Consider the following 25,496-nt stretch of genomic DNA (forward strand, 5'->3'; position numbering starts at 1 on the left):
TGTGTCTTTTGTTGGAGCATTTAATCCATTCACATTTAAGGTAATTATCAATATGTATCTTCCTATTATCATTTTCTTAATTGTTTTGGGTTTGGTTTTGTAGGTCCTTTTCTTCTCTTTGTTTTCCACTTAGAGAAGTTCCTCTGGCATTTGTTGTAGAGTTGGTTTGTTGGTGGTGAATTCTCTTAGCTTTTGCTTGTCTGTAAACCTTTTGATTTCTCCATCGAATCTGAATGAGATCCTTGCTGGGTAAAGTAATCTTGGTTATAGGTTCTTTCCTTTCATCACTTTAAGTATATCATGCCACTCCCTTCTGGCTTGTAGAGTTTCTGCTGAGAGATCAGCTGTTAACCTTATGGGAGTTCCCTTGTTTGTTATTTGTCGTTTTTCCCTTGCTGCTTCAATATTTTTTCTTTGTCTTTAATTTTTGCCAATTTTTTTTTCTTTTTTTTTTTTTTTTGCTGTACGCGGGCCTCTCACTGTTGTGGCCTCTCCCATTGCGGAGCACAGGCTCCGGATACGCAGGCTCAGCAGCCATGGCCCACAGTCCCAGCCGCTCCATGGCATGTAGGGTCTTCCCAGACCAGGGCACGAACCCATGTCCCCTGCATCTGGAGGTGGACTCAACCACTGCACCACCAGGGAAGCCGGCCAATTTGATTACTATGTGTCTCGGCATGTTTCTCCTTGGGTTTATCCTGTATGGGACTCTCTGCGCTTCCTGGACTTGGGTGGCTATTTCCTTTCCCATGTTAGGGAAGTTTTTGACTATAATCTCTTCATATATTTTCTAGGGTCGTTTCTCTGTCTCTTCTCCTTCTGGGATGCCTATAATGCGAATGTTGTTGCGTTTAATGTTGTCCCAGAGGTCTCTTAGGCTGTCTTCATTTCTTTTCATTCTTTTTTCTTTATTTTGTTCCACAGCAATGAATTCCACCATTCTGTCTTCCAGGTCACTTTTCCATTCTTCTGCCTCAGTTATTCTGCTATTGATTCCTTCTAGTGTATTTTTCATGTCAGTTATTGTATTGTTCATCTCTGTTTGTTTGTTCTTTTGTTCTTTTTTTTTTTTTTTTTTTGCGGTACGCAGGCCTCTCACCGCTGCAGCCCCTCCCACTACAGAGCACAGGCTCCAGACGCACAGGCTCAGTGGCCATGGCTCACGGGCCCAGCCACTCCGTGGCATGCGGGACCCTCCCAAACCGGGGCATGAACCCGCGTCCCCTGCATCGGCAGGCGGACTCCCAACCACTGCGCCACCAGGGAAGCCCTGTTTGTTTGTTCTTTAATTGTTATAGATCTTTGTTGAACATTTCTTGCATCTTCTCAATCTTTGCCTCCATTCTTTTTCCAAGGTCCTGGATCATCTTCACTATCATTATTCTGAATTCTTTTTTCTGGAAGGTTGCCTATCTCCACTTCATTTAGTTGTTTTTCTGGGGTTTTATCTTGTTCCTTCATCTGGTACATAACCCTCTGCCTTTTCATCTTGTCTATCTTTCTGTGAGTGTGGTTTTTGTTCCACAGGCTCAAGGATTGTAGTTCTTCTTCTGCTATCTCTAACTGTTCTTTATGCCTGTGTCCTCATACCTCCTTCAGTCTCAACATAGCCAGAGTGATGCATTTAAAATGTCAGTCATGTCATGTTATTCTTCCATTCAGAAGCCTTCAGTGTCTTCCCAGCTCACTAAAAGTCCAAAATTCTTCTAATGGTCTCTAAGGTCCTCAGCTCCCTGGCTTCCTGTTACCCTCTAAGTTCAGCTGTACTGTGCCTGCATCACACCTTGCCACCACACTGGCTCCCTTCTGTCTTAGTGTCTTGGAAGTTGTTGTTTTCTCTGGTGAATTACTTTTCCCAGATAGCAGTATGATTCATTCTCTCACCTCCTTCTGATCTTTTCATAAATATTGACTCAGTGCTTTTCCTTCCCCTGCTTTATTCTTTTTTCACAGACCTTATCATCATCTATCATAATATTTTTATTTTACTTGTTTATGTCCCCCCTCAAATAATAATTGTTAGAGCAAGAGTTGTATTTTATGCATTGCTATGTGTTTAGCACTGTAAGCAGTATCTGAACAGAGTAGACACTTAATAAATATTTAGTGAAAGAATGATATGTCTTATGGGAATTTTCTGTAGTGACCTATCCTGACCCCTCTTCTCACTAAACGTCCTTCTTGGCATAATCTTACTTATTCACTAGGTTTTATTTATCATCCGAATGCTAAAGGCACACATTTATCTCCAACCTAGATCTCTCTGTCCTGAGCTCCTTACCTGTTTACCCCTATGTTGCATGAACTTGTCCACTCAGCATCCCATTCATCTCTAACTCAGCATGGTTCAAGTTCAACATACCCCTTCCCCTTTTCCTTTCTCTCACTCCCACCATCTCTCCTCTTACTGTGCTCTCTCATGGAGCATAGCATCATGATCAGCCTCATTACCAAGCTAAGCCAGAATCCTTCTGCCTCAATCTCCATCCCCCTGTAATCAATCAGCACACCCTATTTGTCCAAACCTTTCTTTGTTTGCCAGCATCTTTGTTCATGATTGCACCATCTCTGACCTGGATTCTTCAAACGGCTTCCTCACTGTCTCTCAGACCCTCCTTCAACCCCTACTCCTCATTTCAGACAGGCTGGCCTTTTTGAAGGCCAAAACCATCAGACACTGTGCCAAGGAATACCCTTCCACAAATCCCGTTACTGTCAGGACCAATCTCAAACTTTATTACCTGGTTTATAAGACCATTACTGTGACCTGCCCCCTTTAACGTCTCTGGCCTCATCTCCATCATTCCCTTCTGTAATCTCCAGCACTGCCAGGCCGAATTTCATTTCATCCCTCAGATACATCATGTTTTCTTAATTCTGGGCCTATAAATATGCACGTTTCTTGGCACAATATCCTCTCTTTCTCAAGCTTTAATCTCTTTCCCCGTTTATTTACCTTGAAAACTTCTACTGATTTTCTGGACTCAGTTTATGACAAGTTCTCTAGGAAAAAAGAATCCCGCTGATCTTCCATATAGGATACGCACCCCTGCCAAGTGCTCCACAAGACCCTGCTGAAGCAGATTTTAATGCATCTCTATTCCCTCTATTGTCTGTGCCTAGTGTACTGTCTGGCAGTTATTAAGCTTCTGATCGATATTTGTTGCATTAATTTAAGTATATAAGTAATATTTTTTCATGGTAAAAATAAAGTCAAATTCTGAAAATCATCATCTGATCCTGGGTTAATTCTACATCTGCCTCCAACTGGCTGTGTGATTTGATAATATTTACTTCATTTGAGACCTGTTTACTCACATGTGAAATAAGAGATAGGAAACAGGTTCCCTCCAGATTTTAAAAGAAAATCAGAGTTGTATGGGGGCCAATTTAAAATATTAAAACTGTTTGAAATCACAATTAAGGGAGCTCCTGACTCTTATAAAGTGTTGTTTATCATCAGAATGATCCTTAATAGATATTTATATAATTAGCAGGGTACCATTTTTGATAATTCTGTGACATGTATCAATCAAACATGTCAGTCTGTATGATGAATAAAAGACACAACAATAGTTTTTATGTATTAGAGCCATACAGAAGAAATTGAAATATACAAGTCTTTTAAAAACCCCAAGTTTTCGATACTTTAAAATGCAAGTGGCTATTTCTGTTTTTTTAGGTAACACATGAATCTCTGGCTAAGAGAATTAAATATAAGGTATCAATACAGTAGTGAACATTTATTTTTAGAGAAAAAAAGGTGCATGGCTTTAACATTCAGGTATTTTGCATACTCTGTGCTGAAATTTGGCGGAAATCCATGTTTAATGCATACCTTGGAAAGGGGTGGTCTCTTAAATCAAGACAGAGCCTGCCTGCCAAGTACTGGCATGTTACATGGATCACTATAATGTCACAATCTCAAGGGTGTACTCCAGGAAGGAAGATTGGTATCAAATTTTGATGTCATCTATAAGGCTAAAGTAAGTACAGTAAATTGACAATATGTAAAAGGAGGAATACAATGTTTTTATCTGAGTTCTTGCTTGGAATGTAAATGGAATATTCTAGACTAACTTCTTTCAACATCATTCTTATATCTGGTTTGCTCCTCTCTTCAGTGAAAACTCCAGAAAGAGAATAGTGAGGTGTGTGTGTGTGTGTGTGTGTGTGTGTGTGTGTGTGTGTGTGTGTTTGTATATATATGTCACTATTAAAGTGTTGCAATGACAGCAGCTGTTTTTAATTACAAAGATATGACATAGTAAGTAGTCACTGAATAAACATAACCTACTTTGAGGTGTGAGAGCACACTGAACTGCTTTATTGCAGCGTATAATAGCATCTTAAAGGGAAATTTCAAAACCATTCACATTAAAGGCCATGGTACAACTCCCCAAAATTGTTCAGACCAGTATCCAGAAGCCACATGTGAAAACTGTTTGAAATGTTCAATTCTGAAGGCTCATTTAACTGTCTGTCTTCTCTTTGCCAAGTGATACCCTGTTCCATGCCTCTGGCTGTTATTTGGTATTTATAGAACGCCATCAGCATACGTGGAACTTTACTGAAGACATAAGCGAAGATCAGTGTCAGAGACTGTAAACTATCTTCCATTCTATTTGTATGAGCTTAATAAACAGTAAAGGGCCTGACTCGTGTCAAGCCAATAGAGTAGTAATGTAGCCTGGAAATTGCTCTGAAGTTTCTGATTTGGATAATCCTACTACTGGTGTTACCAAATACTACAGCTCCTCTGCAGGATGCTTAGAAATAGAAACGGCACTTTGAAACTGTTTTGCCACTTTCTGACTGAGCCTAATAGGCAAGTGTTTTAACTCTAACGCTCCTACCTTATTGTTTAAGGAAGCACTGAAGGTGACTGCCACCCATTCAAGAATTCTTTACCTAGAACTGTAGTTCTCACCCTAAACATCATACATCCTGACATGCTTTCTGAGTAAGCAATGAAGAGGGTGAGTCCCAGCTAGCACTTCAGCAACTGTGCATTCCAATGGATGTTCTCATGGGATTGTATTGCATTGCTAAACATCCTCGCAATGGAAAATCTTACAAGAATTGTTCATCTTAGAAGTTCTTCTTTCTCCCTTTACTAATTTTTCAATTAGAAAATGCCAAATGCATAGGATTTTAAATTAGTGTATTGGAATTTAGAAGTGAGACATCAAGAAAGGCTTCATGAATAAAGTAAATCTTAAATAGGCAGAAATCTGATATGTTCTTAAAATTAAAATGACTTCATGCCAAAAGATACGAGCAAAAAATGGGAGTATGCAAAATATTTTTCACGAAGAATGCTTGGTTTGTGTGTGGTAGAGGTTTAGTGCCAGAAAATAATAAATGGTACATTTAAAAAATAATTTGAAGGCATAATTCTTAAGAAGGAGATTAATATTCATTGGATACCTATTTTTGCTCAGGCATCGTCTCATTTACTACTTATAATAACCCTCTAGTGTTATATATTCTAATAGTGCATTACTCAGTTAATATCAGATTATATTATTTTACTCCTAACTGTTCTGAAAAATAAAGCTTGAGGTAAAAATATTTATGGAACAAATTTTGTTCATTTATTTTTATCCACTCTGTATGTAGAAAAACCATGTGCCTTGTTTTGCTCTCCTGTTGGAAAAGAACAGCCTATTCTTCTATCAGAACAAGTGTTGGATGGAACTTCTTGTGGATATCAGGGATTAGATATCTGTGCAAATGGCAGGTGTCAGGTAAGACATTCCAAAAGGGAAAGTATATATGCTGAGGGAGGATTGGGGGACCTTCGAGCAGCTGCACAGTACAGTGGAAAGCTCTGCCTCAACTGTGATCTTCAGGAAGTCTGATCTGCTTTGAAAGTCCATTTCTTCGTCTGTATAATGAAGAGTTCAGACTAGAAAATATATAATACTCATTACTAGCTGAAAGAATCTGAAAATTTTATTCTGTAACGTACATATTACAGGTGTAAAATTGTGACACTTTGGGCATTCCAGACCAGAAACTCAAGCACTCCAGTTCTCCATGACTTGTGTCCAAGACTGAGCCATGTGGCAAAAACCTATAAAATCAGTCTTATTACTCAAAGTATCATCAACATTCTTGAATCAGCTGATTTCTAAATGTACATTCAATTTTTTATTATACTTAAGCATTTCATTTGCCTTTCTATTTCTTTTTAAAAATAATCTCCATCTACTATGTGCATTTATGTGCTTTTCTTTATTTATCATTAGAAAGGAGACATTCTGGGCTTCCCTGGTGGCGCAGTGGTTGAGAGTCCGCCTGCCGATGCAGGGGACACGGGTTCGTGCGCCGGTCCGGGAAGATCCCACATGCCGCGGAGCGGCTGGGCCCGTGAGCCATGACCGCTGAGCCTGTGCGTCCAGAGCCTGTGCTCCTCAACGGGAGAGGCCACAACAGTGAGAGGCCTGCGTACCGCAAAAAAAAAAAAAAAAAAAAGGAGACATTCTGTTAAAATGAATATGAATAGTGTAGTGGAAAGATCAAATGCTAAAGCTTTGAAGTTGCTAGTTACAGGTCTGCCACTGTCTCAGGTTGGCTTCCCCTGGAAGATTATTATGCAGGAAGTATAATACCAGGTGTTTTCATGATCAACATGTATGCAGAGCGGGAAGGAGGCAGGACTGAGCACAGGGAGCATTTGGGCTTGGTACAGTCGCAAGATGTCAGCTGACCGTGTGAGGAGCATTGTGGCTGGGATGGCTCTTCAAAGTTGTCCCCATTTGGGGTGAGAAAACCAGACCTTTTTAACCCCCATTATCTACTAGTGTTTGGATACAAGCTGTCCCAGGGGATGAGGGGGATGTGATCTTGGGAAACGCAGATTTCTTTAGGCTAGCCATTTTCTGAACAGGGCTGAAGGCTAAGAGCCATCAGCTGATAAATTTCCCAGGCGTGGAAGGAAAATATGTACGTCCTTTAGTAATAAAAGAGGTATCTGAGTGGAGGAGGACTGAATCCACGACAACCACTAGGAAACTGTGTTCTCGGGAAAATCACTTAAAATATGTATGTGTCCATTAATCTGTAAAATGAAATAGGCAGGCCAGTGGTCATTGACTTTTTTGTGCAATACACTCCTTTGAGAATTTGATAAAAGTTTTGGTTTCTTCCTATAAAAAACGCATACCTGACCACACATGCACACACACGCATGTGCACACATGCTCCAAAATTTGAAAACAATTACAAGCTATGGATGGATCAATCTGTGGTCCAATAGAAGTCTATAGACTTCTGGATAAAAACTTGGAAACATCGTGAAACTTAAATGCTTTAGCAGCTCTCAGATTCTTTATTTTGCCATCATGCTCTAACATTTAAAGCGTAGAATCATGCAATATAATTGGTATAAGAGACAGTCTTATAATTACATATTAATTTCCTTTATTCTTTAACAGAATATGGCAGTAGCCTGAAATATAATTTTTCATTTGTCTATTTAAAAATCATTGCAATTATTTATCTATACATATTTTGTTTTCAAAACTGTATGTTGTGCAATTAAAACTTTTATCTTTATCATTTTATGTAAATGTCAGATTAGTATATGACTTAACGAATTTAGCTTTCAAAAGAAATTATTTTCCTAACTCTATATGTCAAATATAATAGCTTACATTGCTGTGCTTTTCACTTAACAGTATTGTGTAAGCCAGATCTTTTATAGAGTCCCTAGGTAAACATAAAAGTAACAGCAACAACAACAAAAAATTCTGCATAAGTGTTATGTGAACCTGATGATTATAATTAAAGTTCTGTGAAATGAGTTGTAACTTCTGACAGCATTGGAATACTTCAGGATTCTGGCTTTTTAACTAACATGCTTCATTCTGTCTTTCAGTATAATTAAAAGCACGCTTCCTTTTTTGTTTCTGACAACCCTCTGTATACTGGGTTTGGCTAGAGTGTTTTATTTTTATCATAAAACATACACCATTGAAGTTGAATGTAGAATTCTAAACTTGGTGAGTGGACTAAGGAGGGCAATTGAAAATAGACAGCTTTCTCCTGGTGACCCAGTTTGGCTCCCTGGCATTTCTATCCTGGAAGAGGATAGAGAAAACTCTCCTCTGTATTATCATGGTACCTGCCAGTCTCCAGCCTGCCATTGGTACTTCAGGTACCTGCCACCAGTTAAACAGTATTGTCTTTTCCAAGTCATTCATCCTCAACTTTTAGAGTTATGTGAGCATATTTCGATAAGTGTGGATACTTGAGGCTACCAGTTACAAAATACTAACTCTTTTATTCTTATTTTAAGCTTATGTGATTATTGAGCCATGGCATTATGTCTATCCCTGCCTTTTATTTTAGATTTTACAAACTTATACTATCCCAGTTACAAGGGTTACAAAAAACTAAGAGACAACTAGGTACTAATTTATTCAATCATTTAACTACTATTTATCAAGTTTATTATGTTTGCTGAGAAACAAGTCGGATGCTAGGGATAGAGCAATAAAGGCACTTTTTATCATTTCAAAATCACTCTAAACTCTACTCTAAATTTTCTCCTCATTTGTACATGAAGGAGAGACTTTTTCTTTAACCCCAGGACTCTCAGGTCTTTTCATGGCTCCTGATCAGTGAACTCTGACCATATCTTTGTTGTATTTTGAGAATTTCCTGCGGTGACCGCCTCTTTCATCCAGAAACATTCTCTTCATTTCTCCCTGAATAAGCTTTGATTCGCTGGTCAGAGTTCTCCACTATTACATTGTTTTGTCTACTTCTTGACACTGATACACACCCTCATGACAAAGGGAAAGGATGCTGTATTATGCAGGTTTAATGCGATTTTTGCTTTCTTGGGATATTCATCCTGCAGCTGCATTTTATAACCTGCTCCTTCCCACACCCAACACCACCGACACCAACCACAGAAAAAGACCCTGGTTGTTTTTCTGTTTTATGTGATATTTAAAAAATTTATTTAAATAATTGTAACTTGTTATAAATGGATGTAACATCAGTCAGTCTTGCAGCTTCTTCTTGATTAGGGGTGATGGTATAATTCTACCATTTATTTCTGACAGTACAGACATTAACTTATGCACTTTGAGTATGCACAACTTTGCAAAATATCATATTTTCTGAACATCAAAGGGAGACCAACATTATTCACTAGAAAAGAGTCAATGATTTAATCTAAGAAGATTCATATTAACATCATTCTTCTGGGAACATATAAAAATTAATTATCCCACTGTTACTGTTTTCTTATAGCAACCATAGGTTGTGAGCAATTCTTACTCACTCATGCGTTAGATGCCAAAGAAGTTGGGGATAGAAGTTTATTGGTGAACTGTAATGAATGTAAACATTTATATTTGGTTTCCACAGAGTTAATATTTAATACTCAGCATCTCCTCTTCAACCACTTTAGGAGTGAAGCCATCCATCCATACGGTGAAGCTTATCTGTTCTATGTTGAGTAGAATGAATTAGATTTATCATGTTATATTTAATAGAAATGTGACTTCCTTTGGGATTTATGTAAATTGCATTTGTCTCAATAATAGTTTTCCAAATTGCTTTAGGATACCATTTAATTCTTAATATAAGAAAAATACTTTTATCACTACCCTACTTTGGACAATTTACAGGTGGTATTATTTGACATGAGCTTGCTGTATTAGTTTGCACCAGAGAATATGGCATTTTATTAGTTTGTAAAATAAATATGTCTAGTTTGTAGAGACTAGGTTTGTCCTAAAGTAGTGGTTAAAAGAGAAAAGAAGAAAAAGCTCATTTTATGATGTACTGTCATTCTCTTGTTGCAGAAAGTTGGCTGTGATGGTTTATTAGGGTCTCTTGCAAGGGAAGATCATTGTGGTGTATGCAATGGCAATGGAAAATCATGCAAAATCATTAAAGGAGATTTTAATCACACCAGAGGAGCAGGTGATTATTGTTTTATTTTTTCAAGGTTAACAATCCAAATAATCTCTGGGGGCAGATTACATTGAACTTAACTTAGAAATGACAGTTCTGATTCTGTTGAAGACTTTTGTAATGGGTATTGAATGATTTTTTGCAATGACATACAGTACATGTGATATGAGCCAGAAATTCTAACAAGCCCATTTCCTAATACTGAAAACATGAAATCATTTGTTGTGCATTTAATAAATTGGAGCAGCAAGGGAATAATCTAATTTGCATTGGCTAATGTTATCAGGTTTCTACAGACCTTATCCTCCAATGCAAATTATTGATATCTAACAGAGAATGATGATTTGTAACAGCCTGAAGCAACTATTGAGAGTATTAGTCTTCAGGTTTTCAGCTTTCCATTTTCTTTATTTTTTTCCTAATGTTTTTACTAAATTCAAAAGGAATTAATTTTTTAAAAGAGAGAGTCTATAGCAATGTAGCATGTTGGAAACTATAACAGGGAGTCAGAAGATGTGGGCTGATGTTCCACATATATTAAGAGAGGGAACATGTCCTCTCTTGTTGTCTTTCCTCATCTATAAATACTAATACTCAGGGGATATGAGGATGAACTGATGATGATTGATCTATGTAGTGTGAATTTTAAGGTGATCCACAACAAAAAGTGATATCTGTACTGAAATATAATAACCCACCAATAAGCTTTATATACAGAAAATGCTTTATACTGAAGCCCTCAAGCTTACGGAGAGGAAGCAGACATTTCTATGTTCACGTTAGTGTCTTACCTAGACATCTATCTATTGAACTATCTTAGTATTTATGATTAAATTTTCATTATCATTCATATTCTTACATTACATACATCAACTTTTTCCTTTTTTACATTTCTTGTTCAAATACCAAGACCTGACCTAAAAATATGTATTTGTTTTGATACAAAGAATAAACCATTTATATTTGAATAATCAAGAAGACTGAGTTCATTCTAGATTTTAAAAAATCCTTCACAAAAGAAAATTAGACACAGCCCTCGAAAGCTGAATATAACCTTTCTCTAGGCCCCAGCAGAATAAAAGATAAGTGAGCTTGAAGAACTTGAAGCCTAAAAATAACTAAGGCCCAGGGTAAATTGCAGATCAAAATCTCAATCTCCAAAGCTGTGAAAAAAGGTGACAGGTCTTACACGTCAAAATCTGTCAGAACTCATTTAGAATAGTCAGATGGAGCTGTAACAGGCTCTTATACTTTCACCTAAGTGCAATTATAATAAGCTTTTCAGCCTGATTGTGATGGGAGACGTTTTTATAGTGCAGAAGTTCAAATCAAGTCTGAAAGACTGAAGAGATTTAAAGACACTAGAATTTTTGAAGACTATTCCTGCATAGTTACTTAATTTGCATGGAAACAGTTCACTGAAGAATACCGATGCACATTCAGCACTGGACCTTTTTCTTAGTTGTAATAACACTTAATTTTTAAACTAAGCATTGACAACAGAAATAACAGTTAAAAATCAGTAATGCGGTTCATTCTGACTGCAGTTAGGTGGATACATTTTTCCCCCAGATTCCTAATCCAAATCTCCTTTGTTTTTATTGCACTTTAATTTCTACTGTTGTTTATTAGTTTGTTTGTAAGTTATATTAATGACATATGTTATTTGGAAAATGTCTAAAATGCCTACGATATTGGGAATATCAGAGACGAATAATGTTACTTCCTTACAACAATCTGTCTTCCTTGCAACTCTCTGCTAGTTTAACATTGCTTACAGGGAAGAGACTAGAATTCTTAACTTGGACCATAGGGCCCTGTATGGTGTTGTTCCTACTTGTCTCTCTGGCATCATCTCACACCAAGGTCACTTTCCTTCTCTAAGCTGCAGCCACCAGATCTGTTACAGACGCTCAAACTGACCATGCTCCCTCTAGCACCTTGCATTTAAAAATATTGTTCTGTTAGCTTCCCCTTAGCTTTGCCTGGTTAATTCCTAGATGTCACTTAGATCTCAGTTCAAATGTCACTTCTTCAATGAAGTGTTCCCTGAACAACCTCTACATCCTATCACCAACTAGTTTAGTGATTCTTACCGTATTTGTATCTGTACGGTTCAGTTGTATGGTAATTTTCTAATTTTACACCCTTTGGTCTTTCCTGCTAGATTTTAAAGATCAGTGAGGAAAAGTATCATGGCTACTGTTGTTGAATACCCTATTCCCAATGACCAGTATAGTGTGTGATCCATTAACATTTGTTAATTTAATTAATAATGGAACATTATATTGTTACGACTTTAAAAAATACAAATCTGTATGAGTCCTTAATTATATCGTGGGCTTCATTTACTTGTGACTTTAGGAATGTGGTATTCATTTCTCTTGAGACAATTTTATCCTTGTAGTTTATGGACTTCCTAAAATTTCTTGAAGGAATTGTAGCCTTATTTGGTCCAGTTGGCCATGCACACTGTATATATTGTATGAGTAACACATGTGCAGACACGTGTGGGTGTTTTCAGTCCCTGTGCTCTATTTAGAGTTTGCTAAATCATTTTTGTTGGAGCTAGAAAATCAACTTAAGAAGAGAATTCTTTTTCCTTTGTACACTTATCATGTCTTTCATTGGAACTTGCCTGGCCAGGGGATAATTTTTTAAGGGATTTTTAAAGGTAAGTTGTATATTTGGCCACTTGTGCAACTATATAGTTATCAATCTACATTTAGAAGAAGGTGGGCATAAAACCTGTTATTCCTAGTACAAGAGATGATGATACTAATCCTGTACAAGGAACACATGCTCTTAGGCTTTTTATTTGTATGTTTGCCACAGCAGTAAGAGAGTCATAGTGTCATGTATTCTACCCTGTGAAACAGTAGCAGCAGGCCATAGCTGGAATCAGACAGATCTGAGTTCAAACCTTGCGTCAGCTAATTACTAACAAGGAAGTCTTGAAAAAGGCAGTTTTTTTCTCTACCTTTATTTTCCAATCTATTAAATATCTACCTTAGATGGTATCATTATGGCTAAATGAGATAAATTATCTATAATTGTGACTAGCACATAGCAGTTGATCAAAATGTGGCATTTATCATTAGTACTACCGAGAAGATAATGATTACTTTGGGCATTTTAAGATGGCTGATTAAGAATGGGATCTCTGGTTATGAAATAGGATCTTCCTATGTACAAAGCAAACTGTCCAACGTGAGGATCAAATTTATGACCTTGACATCACAGGTTTTATTTCAACTTCTGAGCTCAGCAGTAACCACTCGTATATTCACTTCTTTTAAAAATGTGCATTCTCAATTGTGCTAAATGGCTTATTTACTGAAAAATATCTAGAGCCTCAGTCTTCGGCTATCCCTCTTCAGATGTCTTTGCTTAATATTTTTCTTGCTCTCTTTCTTCTTTAAACTTAATCTAACTCACCTGTCCTCCAAGCCTTTTCAATTGAATAATTGCTCTATATTATATATTGCTCTATATTGCTCTATACTATCTGTAGTATATAGATATTACTATAAACTTATACGTAACTGTTGTCCTAAAATACAACATACCTCTGGGTTTCCTGCTAAACTCAAACAGGAATTTACAGTTACTACCTCTCCTCTACTTTTCTCTATCTACTCTTCTTTTTCAACATCCTGAAACTTATCATCTTCTCCAAACACATTACTAAATTTATTTGCTCAGAGATGAACAGTTACCTCTCGATTGTGACATCCAATGGGCTCTCCTTGGTCACCTTTCTCTTTGATGTCTGTACAGCTTTTTGCACCAACAATTCTTTTTAAAATATTCTAATTCATAAGATCCTACTACATCAAAATAGCCAGATCTCTACCTCTCATGATTATTCCTTCTCTGTATTCTTTCCTAATTTTTTTTTTTCAGTCTCTCTGTTAAAAACCATAGGGCTTCCCTGGTGGCACAGTGGTTAAGAATCTGCCTGCCAATGCAGGAGATATGGGTTTGAGCCCTGGTCCAGGAAAATCCCACATCCTGTGGAGCAGCTAAGCCCATGCACCACAACTACTGAGCCTGTGCTCTAGAGCCCGCAAGCCACAACTACTGAGCCTGCGTGCCTAGAGTCCATGCTCTGCAACAAGAGAAGCCACCACAATGAGAAGCCCACACACCGCAACAAAGAGTGGCCTCCACTCGCTGCAGCTAGAGAAAGCCCGCACACAGCAATGAAGACCCAATGCAGCCAAAAATAAATAAATTAAATAAACAAATTAAAAAAAAAAAACATAACTGTCACCGAGGTTGCATCCTTGACTTCTCCTGTCTCTCAGTTTTCTCCGTTAACTCTCATGGCTTAAATTACTGCCTCACAAAGGTACTTCAACAGGCTGACCTTTTCCTGGAGTTGCAGAAGTTCCAGAGTTCTTACTGGATATTTTTACTAGTGTGTTATACTGTTTTGTTAAAAACAAATTGCAAAGCCAAACATCAGATTATTGCCCAAACTTGACTTCCATGTTCCTATAAACGATGGCTGCATTTGCACATAATAATGAAGAATTGTGTTCAATGTTTATTTCCCCACTTTCTATTGGTTCTCAAATTCAGAATTTGTTTTCTTTACTATGCCTTCTGGTTTTTCTACCTTAGCCTCTAGCACTCCTGGATTTTTACATTAGCCTCCTGACACTGTTATCTACAACTATATCGCTGGGCATCTTGCATACTGCTGTCAGATAAAGCCTCTCCAAGCTGGTATCTAACTACCACATTCCTTGCTGTAGAATGTTCAGTAGCTTCAAATGGATAAATTCAGTGTCCTGGGCATGCATTTAAACTCTCCTAATATAGCCAAGTTCTTACACCTTCTCATTCTGTCAGAATTATTATATTTCTGTGGTCCTAAAAATACCACTTACTATGTTACTTTTCTTTACATTCAGTGAACTCATTCTTTTTCTGTATGTAGTTGACTCTTAAATAACAAAGGTTTGAACTGCATTGGTCCACTTATATGTGGATTTTTAAAAATAGTAAATACTATAGTACCACACGACCTGCAGTTGTTTGAATCCACGGATGTAGAACCACGGATACAGAGGGTGCACTATTTATTATACTCAGATTTTTTACTGCATGGAAGATCAGTGCCCTTAACCCCTGCATTGTTCAAGGGTCACCTGTATATCCAAATTCTATACGTTCTTCAAAGACAGTTAATCTATCTGCTTCTTTATGAAGCTTTCCTTGACTATATGAAATGTTCTCTCCTCTGAATCATTGTGACTCCTGCTGATGCCAGTGTTTCTCAAACATAAGTAATGTATATAACCACTTAAAAGAAAAAAAGGAAAAAAATCCCACTTCTGTGAGTTAAAATAGCAGCGAAATTTTGAGTATTGACGTGATCAGAGAAGGGGGACAGTTTAAACAACATTGATTTACATTCTTCAGCAGGGAATTAAACTATTTTGAATATGATCTTTTTAACATAAATTTGGAAGTTTTATTTAAGTCGTTTTTATGTAAGATATTTGTGCCTTGTCTTGATTCAATTATAAGCTCATTGAGTACACAGACCTTCTTACCTTACTTCAATATACCAATAGACAGTAAACATTTGTTTCCATTTTCATTGCTGCATATTGTGTTCATATAACAAAGTGGAAGTGCTTGTATGATTTGGTGTTACTAAAAATGGTTAAATTGAGTAAGTATTATTTGCTAATGGAAATGTTGATTTGAAAAGCACAGACCTCTAATCCCGGACACTACCACCAGGTGGGGTGTCTGTTACCTTTTGGTAAACACCAAATAACTGTCAACAGTTTCAGGAATTTGAATTATTGATCAACAGGAGACAACTCTGGGATTAGCTGTTATACCTTTTTAACGTAGCTTTGAAATTAGACTTTTATCAGGGCTGTATGTAGCTACACAGAAGTACTAAGAAGACTATTAAATGTTATTTTACTATAATTTTAAAGCATAACTATTAAGCCAAAAGTTGGCATCTGCTGTCTTTTCTGTACCAAATGAAGTCTTGATTTTGACTTTTTATGCACACTTTCTCTTCTATCCAGCTTTATCTTACCGTCTTATTTCACTTCAGGCATTACATTCCTAACCACTGCTGAAGAATATTTCCTAAGAAACACCTAATTGTATCTTGCTCCTAGCCGTCTGACACCTTCCAGGGTGACACCAGATTGCTTGGTGTGGCCTTATTACACTTCTCTCCAGCCCCAGATTTAAAACCCTTGGCTAATCTTCCAGAGAGGGCTTGGTCTCTCTTGTCCTATACTCAACAACTTCAGGGACCAGACATCCGCCATCTGTATGCTCTCCAGCTGTGTTTGCTCCTTCCACCCACTTTCTAACTTAAAGGAGTTCCATGAGCAGAACTTAAGGCTGTTTGCTCTGTTCCAAGATTCACTGTGTTTCTAACCAGGCTGTCCTGTTGTGCTTTTTTCTCACCTCATAATTCATAAGCTGTCAGGGAGCTTTACAGTCACCTACTTGCTCTTGATAGCGTTGTATTCTCAACATTTTTCCAAGAAACTTCTCCACTTGAACTTATGACAGCTTTTATACATAATTTTTTTTCTTTACATAGGTATTGAAGTATCACAGCAAAAGCCAAAACCAAAAAAGAGATAGGGCAAGTCAATGAAGAAAAGAAGAATTAGAAAAAACTCAAGATGTATTTCATGTTTTATTGATTCTTACAGGTTATGTAGAAGTGTTGGTGATACCTGCTGGAGCAAGAAGAATCAAAATTGTGGAGGAAAAGCCGGCACACAGCTACTTAGGTAACCTGTGTTACAGACGCAGAGCCCATGCAAGTCCAAGCTTAGCTGCCCTGCCCTGAGAGTGCTCTTATGCCCAAGACTTTAGTGTGTTTCTAGTTACATGTTTGAATTTCCCAGGAAGCACCTCTTGTCATATCAAGTAGGAATTTTTTCCTTCCCTCCCAGGGGCTTCCCAGGAGCAAAAGCAATCTGGTTGTCTCTGTGTTTGGTGGCGGTGGGTGTTATAAATTACTTCCTCATGTTAGTCCGTGTTGGGAAACAAACACTCATTGGGGGATTTGGGTATGTTTTATTTCATATATATATATATATATATATACATATTTAATAAATATATTTATTTCATATATTCATGAACATAAATGTATACATATTCATGTTTACTGCATGTGCAAATGCATACATCAATGTGTGTGTATATATATATATAATGATTGCTCTATAATTTGGAAATCTTGTGGGATTCTTAAAAAAATTTCTATGTACTAAAAGGACTTCCCCTTTTAATGGAAGACAATGCTCTCTTTTGCCTCACTTCAGGTGTACTCATTTATGAAGAAAGTATTTTTTAAAAAATTTTTAATAGAAAAAGTTGACTTGCATTATTATGTAGTTTCAGGTATACTGCATAGTGCTTTGACATATGCATACATTATGAAATGGTCACCACCATAAGTCTAGTAACCATCTGTTCCCAAATGAAGTTATTACAATGTTATTGACCATATTCCTTTTGCTGTGTATGACAGGACCTTGACTTGCTAATTTCATTACTGGAGGTTTTTACCTCTTACTACCCTTCACCTATTTCATGTACCCCCCCGCCCTCTCTCTCTGGCAGTCACCCCTTTGTATCTAAGAGTTTCTGTTTCTTTTGTTTGTTTTTCTTGTCTGACTGCTATGGCTAGGACTTCCAATACTATATGGAATGAAAGTGGTGAGAGTGGCATCTTTATCTTATTCCTGATTCTAGAGGAAATGCTTTCACCTATTTACGATTGAGTATGATGTTGGCTGTGGTTTTGTCATATCTGGCCTTTATTATGTTGAGGTATATTCCCTTTATACCCACTTCATTGAAAGTTTTTTTTATCATAAATAAATGTTGAATTTTGTAAAAAGCTTTTTCTGCACCTATTGAGATGATTATATGATTTTTATTCCTCAGTTTGTTTACATGATGTGTCACATTGATTTGTGGATAATGAACCATCCTTGCAACTCTGGGATAAACCTCACTTAATCATGGTGTAATATCCTTTTAATGTATTGTTGAATTTGATTTTCTAATATTTTGTTGAGGAGTTTTAGATCTATATTCATCAGGGATATTGGCCTGTAATTTTCTTTTCTTCTGGTGTCTCTGTCTAGTTTTGGTATCAAGGCAATTCTGGCCTCACAGAATGAATTTGAAAGTGTTCCTTTCTCTTCAGTTTTGGGGAATAGTTTGAGAAGGATAGACATTAACTCTTCTTTAAATGTTTGGTAGATTCACCTGTGGAGCTGTCTGGTCCTTGACTTTTGTTTATTGGGAGTTTTTTGATTACTGAATCAATTTCATTACTGGTAATTGGTCTTTCATACTTTCTATTTCTTCCTGATTCAGTCTTGGGAGATTGCACATTTCCAGGAATTTATTCATTGCTTATAGGTTGTCCAATTTATTGATGTATAATTATTCATAGTAATCTCTTATGATCCTCTGTATTTCTCTGGTGTTAATTGTAACTTTCTTTTCATTTATGATTTTATTTAATTGGGCCCTTGAGAAAGTTTTTGTAAATCTTTAAGTACTACTTCTGGAAAAAAATTCTATCAGCTATTTTAATTAGGCCAGTTAATGATTTTTAAATATATGAAAGAAAATATTATGTTGTCAAAATACATATTGCTTATAAATTAATATTTCAAACTAAGTCATGTAAAATGATCTTTTATAGTCATGGCATCCACAGATAGAGGTATGTAATGTGATATGCTGGAAAAAGACTAAATATTCTCCCAGAATTTAAACATTGTATTTATATTATTTTTATATTTTTATATTTTTATTTTATATTGGAGCATATTTGATTTACAATGTTGTATTAGATTTAGGTGTACAGCAAAGTGATTCAGTTATACATATACATATATCTGTTCTTTTTCAGATTCTTTTCCTATTTAGGTTATTACAGAATATTGAGTAGAGTTCCCTATACTATACAGTAGGTCCTTGTTGATTCCTATTTTATATATAGTAGTGTGTATATGTTAATCCCAACCTCCTAATTTACACCCTCGCCCTTTTTTCCCTTTGGTAACCATAAGTTTGTTTTCTAAGTCTGTGAGTCTGTTTCTGTTTTGTAAGTAAATTCATTTGTATCATTTGTTTAGATTCCTCATGTAAGTGATATGATATTTGTCTTTCTCTGACATCACTTAGTATGATAATCTCTAGGTCCATCTATGTTGCTGCACATAGAATTATTTTATTCGTTTTTATGGCTGAGTAATATTCCATTGTATATATGTACCGGCATCTTCCTTATCCATTCATCTGTTCATGGACATGTACACTGCTCCCATAGCTTCACTATTGTGAATAGTACTGCAATAAATATTTAGGGTGCATGTATCTTTTCGAATTAAGGTTTTCTCCAGATATATGCCCAGGAGTGGGATTGCTGGATCATATGGTAGCTCTATTTTTAGTTTTTTGAGGAACCTCCATAATGTTCTCCATAGTGGCTGTACAAATTTACATTCCCACCAACAGTGTAGAAAAAGGTTCCCTTTTCTTCACACCCTCTCCAGCATTTACTGTTTGTAAGCTTTTTGATGATGGACCATTCTGACCGGTGTGAGGTGATACCTCATTGTAGTTTTGATTTGCATTTCTCTAATGATTAGCGATGTTAAGCATCTTTTCATGTGCTTTTGACCATCTGTATGTCTTCTTTGGAGAAATGTCTATTTAGATCTTTGGCCCATTTTTGGATTGGGTTGTTTGTTTTTTACATATTGAGTTGCGTGAACTGTTTGTATATTTTGGAGATTAATCTCTTGTCAGTTGCATCAATTGCAAACATTTTCTCCCATCCTGTGGGTTGTTTTCTTGTCTTGTTTATGGTTTCCTTTGCTGTGCAAAAGGTTTTAAGTTTAATTAGGTCCTGTTTGCTTATTTTTGTTTTTATTTTCATTACTCTAGGAGGTGGATCCAAAAAGATATTGCTGCAAATTATGACAAAGTGTATTCTGCCTATGTTTTCCTCTAAGAATTTTATAATATGCAGTCTTACATATAGGTCTTTAATCCATTTTGAGTTTATTTTTGTATTATGGTGTTAGAGAATGTTCTAATTTCATTCTTTTACATGTAACTGTCTAGTTTTCCCAGCACCACTTATTGAAGAGACTGTCTTTTCTCCATTGTATATTCTTGCCCCCTTTGTCATAGATTAATTGACCATAGGTGTGTGGGTTTATTTCTGGGTTTTCTATCCTGTTCCATTTGTCTATATTTCTGTGTTTGTGCCAGTACAAAACTGTTACTGTAGCTTTGTAGTATAGTCAGAAGTCAGGTAGCCTGGTTCCTCCAGCTCCATTTTCCTTTCTCAAGATTGCTTTGGCTATTTGGGGTATCTTGTGTTTCCACACAAATTTTTAAATTTTTTGTTCTACTTCTGTGAAAAATGTAATTGGGAATTTGATAGGGATTACATTGAATCTATAGATTGCCTTGGGTAATATAGTCATTTTGACAATATTGATTCTTCCAATCAAGGAACAGGGTATATCTTTCTATCTGTTTGCCTCATCTTCTGTTTCTTTCATCAAAGTCTTTTAGTTTTCAGAGTAGGGGTCTTTTGCCTCCTTAGGTAGGTTTATTCCTATGTATTTTTTTCTTTTTGATGTGATGGTAAATGGCATTGTTTCCTTAATTTCTCTTTCTGATATTTCATTGTTTTTGTATAGAAATGCAACAGAAATCTGTGTATTAATTTTGCGTCCTGCAACTTTACCACATTCATTGATGAGCTCTAGAAGGTTTCTGGTAGCATCTTTAGGATTTTCTATATATGGTACCATATCATCTGCAGACAGTGACAATTTTACTTCTTTTCCAATTTGGATTTCTTTTACTCTTTTTTTCCTCTGATTGCCGTGGGTAGGACTTCCAAAACTATGTTGAATAAAAGTGGCAGGAGTGCACATCCTTGTCTTCTTCCTGTTCTTAGAGGAAATACTTTCAGCTTTTCACCATAGAGTATGATGTTAGCTGTGGGTTTGTCATATATGGCTTTTATTATGTTGAGGAATGTTCCCTCTATGCCCACTTGCTGGAGAGTTTTTATCATAAATGGGTGTTGAACTTTGTCAGAAGATTTTTCTGCACCTATTGAGATGATCATATGGTTTTTATTCTTCAATTTGTTAATGTCGTGTATCGTACTGATTGATTTGTGGAGACTGAAAAATCCTTGCATACCTGGAATAATCCCACTTAATCATGGTGTATGATCCTTTTAATGTATTGTTGGATTCGGTTTGCTAGTATTTTTGGGTCTATGTTCATCAATGATATTGATCTGTAATTTTCTTTTTTTGTGGTATCTTTGTCTGGTTTTGGTATCAGTGTGATGGCAGCCTCATAGAATGAGTTTGTGAGTATTCCTTTCTCTGCAATTTTTTGGAATAGTTTTAGAACAATGGTTGTTAACTCTTCTCTAAATGTTTGATAGAATTTACCTGTAAAGCCAGTAAAAGTCCTGGACTTTTGTTTGTTGGGAATTTTTTAATCACAGTTTCAGTTTCAGTACTTGTGATTGGTCTGTTCTTATTTTCTATTTCTTCCTGGTTCCATCTTGTGAGATTGTACCTTTCTAAGAATTTGTCCATTTCTTCTAGGTTGTCCATTTTATTGGCAAATACTTGCTTATAGTAGTCTCTTATGATCCTTTTTTATTTCTGTGGTGTCGTAACTTTTCCTTTTCATTTCTAGTTTTATTGATTTGGGCTTTCTTCCTTTTTTCTTGATGAGTCTGCCTAAAGGTTTATCAATTTTGTTTATCTTTTCAATGAACCAACTTTTAGTTTCTTTGATCTTTTCTACTGTTTTCTTCATCTCTATTCCATTTATTTCCACTCTGATCTTTATGATTTCTTTCCTTCTACTAACTTTGGGTTTTGTTTGTTCTTCTTTCTCCAGTTGCTTTAAGTGTAAGGTTAGGTTGTTTATTTGTCATTTTTCTTGTTACCTGAGGTAAGATTGTATTGTTATAAACTTCCCTCTTAGAACTGCTTTTGCCACATCCCATAGGTTTTGTTTTGTCATGTTTTCATTTTCATTTGTCTCTAGATATTTCTTGATTTCCTCTTTGATTTCTTCAGCGATTGATTAATTATTTAGTAACATATTGTTTAGCCTCCATGTGTTTGTGTTTTTGTGCAGTTTTTTTCTTGTAGTTGATTTCTAATCTCATAGTGTTGTTTTTAGAAAAGATGCTTAATATGATATCAGTTTTTTTTAATTTATTGAGACTTGCTTTATGGTCCAGCATGTGATCTATCCTGGGGAATGTTCCATGTGCATGTGAAAAGAATGTGTATTCTGCTGCTTTTGGATAAAATGTTCTATCAATATTAATTAAGTCCATCAGGTCTAATGTGTCATTTAAGGCCCATGTGTCCTTATTCATTTTCTGTCTGGAAGATCTGTGCACTGATGTAAGTGGGGTGTTATAGTCCCCCACTATGATTGTGTTACTGTTGATTTCTCCTTTTATGGCTATTAGCATTTACCTTATATATTGAGGTGCTTCTGTGTTGGGTGTATATATATTTACAATTGTTATATCTTCTTCTTGGATTGATCCCTTGATCATTATGTAGTGTCCTTCTTTGTCTCATCTAACAGCCTTCATTTTAAAGTCTCTTTTGTCTGACATGAGTATTACCACTCCAGCTTTCTTTTGATTTCCATTTGCATGGAATACCTTTTTCCATCTTCTCACTTTCAATCTGTATGTGTCCCTAGATCTGAGGTGGGTCTCTTGTAGACAACATATATACGAATCTTCTTTTCATATCCATTCATCTACTCTATGTCTTTTGGTTGGAGAATTTAATCCATTTACATTTAAGGTAATTATCAATATGTATGTTCTTATTGCCATTTTGTTAATCGTTTCGGATTTGTTTTCGTAGGTCTTTTTTCTTCCATCCCTCTTTTATTATCTTCTCTTGTTATTTGATGACTATCTTTAGTGTTGTGTTTGGATTCCTTTTTCTTTTTTATGTGTATAGCTATTGTAGATATTTGGTTTATGGTTACCATGAGCTTTTGATATAGCAGTCTGTATATAGACAAGATTGTCTTAAGTTGCTGGTCTCACTTTCAAATGCATTACTAATATCCTGCATTGGTACTTTCCTCACAGTTGCTGGTTTTGATATCATATTTGTGTGTGGATGATTTCCTACCTTTACTCTGTTTGTCTTTACCTGTGAGCTTTCCCGTTCGTGTTTTTCTTCTTTCTAGTTGTGGCCTTTTCTTTTCTGCCTAGAGAAGTTCCTTTAGTATTTGCTGTAAAGCTGATTTGGTGGTGCTAAATTCTCTTAGCTTTTACTTGTTTGGAAATCTTTTGATTTCTCCATTGAATCTGAATGAGAGCCTTGCTGGGTAGAGTATTCTTGGTTGCAGGTTTTTCCTTTTCATCACTTTAAATATATCATGCCACTCCCTTCTGTCCTGCAGAGTTTTTGCTGAAAAATCAGCTGATAACCTTATGGGGATTCCCTTGTATTTTATTTGTTGCTTTTCAAGTGTTGCTTTTAATATTTTCTCTTTGTCTTTAATGCTTATCAATTTAATATGTATCTCAGTGTGTTCCTCCTTGGGTTTATCCTATATGGAACTCTGCACTTCTTGGACTTGGGTGACTGTTCCCTTTCCTATGTTAAGGAAGTTTCAGCTATTGTCTCTTCAGATATTTTCTCAGGTCCTTTCTCTCTCTTGTGTCCTTCTGGGACCCACATAATGTAAATGTTGGTGTGTTTCATGTTGTCCGAGAGGTCTCTTAGGCTGTCTTCATTTCTTTTCATTCTTTTTTCTTTATTCTGTTCCACGGCAGTGATTTCCACCATTCTGTCTTCCAGCTCACTTATTCGTTCTTCTGCCTTATTTATTCTGCTATTGATTCCTTCTAGTGTGTTTTTCATGTCAGTTATTATATTGTTCATTTCTGTTTGTTTATTCTTTATGTCTTCTAGCTCTTTGTTAAACATTTGTTGTATCTTCTTAGTCTGTGCCTCCATTCTTTTTCCGAGATCTTGGATCATCTTTACTATCATTACTTTGTATTATTTTTTGGGTAGATTGCCTATCTCCAGTTCACTTCATTGTTCTTCTGGGGTTTTATCTTGTTCTTTTGTCTGGAACATATTCCTTTGTTGTCGCATTTGTCTAACTTTCTGTGATTGTCATTTCTGTTTCGTAGGCTGCAGAGTTGTAGTTCCTCTTGCTTCTCATGTCCTCCCCCATCTCACTGGGATTTCTTCTTTGTCTTTAGATGTAGAATATCTTTTCTGGTAGATTCCCGTCATTCTTGTCAATGGTTATTCAACAGTTTATTGTGACTTTTGTGTTTTCTTGAGAGGAGTTGCACTCTAGTTCTACTCAGCCGTCTTGTCTCCAACCTAAAAATCTGTTTATCAAAAAATTAGCCTCATTAACAGGTCTTCCACAAGGTCACTCTTAATGATGTCCTTTATTCATTTAACTGCCTTAATCAGCACTCACTACTTCAGCAAAATTCAGCTATACACATAGGCTATAATTCCCAGGCTCCTATGAAAGAAATTCAGCTTCAGTTTCTGTCCACTGCAGATGTGTAGCTGTTTAAGCCAGTGTTAAATTTACACTGTTCTGTCTCCTCCCCAGGTGATAAGGAAGGGGGATGTGAAGACCAGCATCCTTAAAATTCTGTGGCTGTCTCTCTGCATTCAACAGATCAAAAGCCATAAACACTGTATTTATATTATCTTTAAAGAAAACCTTTATATCTTTTTTTCCTTCTTAACAAAATTATTTCCTCCTTATTCTTTCTCAACTCAGAAATAATGTCCCAATAGGGAAACACTTTGTACATGAAAAAATAACCCAGTGTTGTTACATGATTGTTTCTGCTCTGTAAAATTAAAAATGGTCAAATCATTTTTCACATTAGGGTTTGTTTTCTAGGAGTAGGAAAATTTGAGGAAAGGAACAATACAAGAAATTTATTTATTTATTTGTTTGTTTGTTTTTTGGCTGTGTTGGGTCTTCGTTGCTGTGCACGAGCTTTCACTAGTTGCGGCGAGTGGGGGCTACTCTTCGTTGCAGTGCACAGGCTTCTCATTGTTGTGGCTTCTCTTGTTGCAGAGCACGGGCTTTAGGTGCACAGGCTTCACTAGTTGTGGCACGTGGGTTTAGTAGTTGTGTCTCGTGGGCTCTAGAGCGCAGGCTTAGTAGTTGTGGTGCACGGGCTTAGTTGCTCTGCGGCATGCGGGATCTTCCCAGGCCAGGGATTGAACCCATGTCCCCTGCATTGGCAGGCGGATTCTTAACCACTGCACCACCAGGGAAACCCAAGAAATTTTTTATCATGTGACACACCCCTTAGTCGGTCATTATTAATATATAAAGTTTATCTATTTTTACCTGCTGTGGTTTTTAAATGCATTTTAAATGCAAGTAAATCATCCCATATATCCAAATTCAGATTAATACCCATTTTTGGAGGT

General features: G+C 36.4%; 1 protein-coding gene across 1 annotated transcript in view; it reads left to right on the forward strand.

The window, feature by feature from the left end:
• Nucleotides 1-25,496, forward strand: part of ADAMTS19 (ADAM metallopeptidase with thrombospondin type 1 motif 19) — a gene marked incomplete at its 3' end in the record, with an annotated part of 279,689 nt that overhangs the window by 178,152 nt on the left and 76,041 nt on the right. Inside the window, exons 14-16 of the mRNA XM_082652620.1 lie at nucleotides 5,623-5,750; nucleotides 9,828-9,948; nucleotides 16,650-16,730. Of these exons, the coding sequence (XP_082508746.1) occupies nucleotides 5,623-5,750; nucleotides 9,828-9,948; nucleotides 16,650-16,730 (330 nt within the window). The remainder of the gene's footprint in view (nucleotides 1-5,622; nucleotides 5,751-9,827; nucleotides 9,949-16,649; nucleotides 16,731-25,496) is intronic.

This window comes from Grampus griseus, assembly GCF_964374135.1.
Source record: "Grampus griseus genome assembly, chromosome: 3".
NCBI classification, from domain to species: domain Eukaryota; kingdom Metazoa; phylum Chordata; class Mammalia; order Artiodactyla; family Delphinidae; genus Grampus; species Grampus griseus.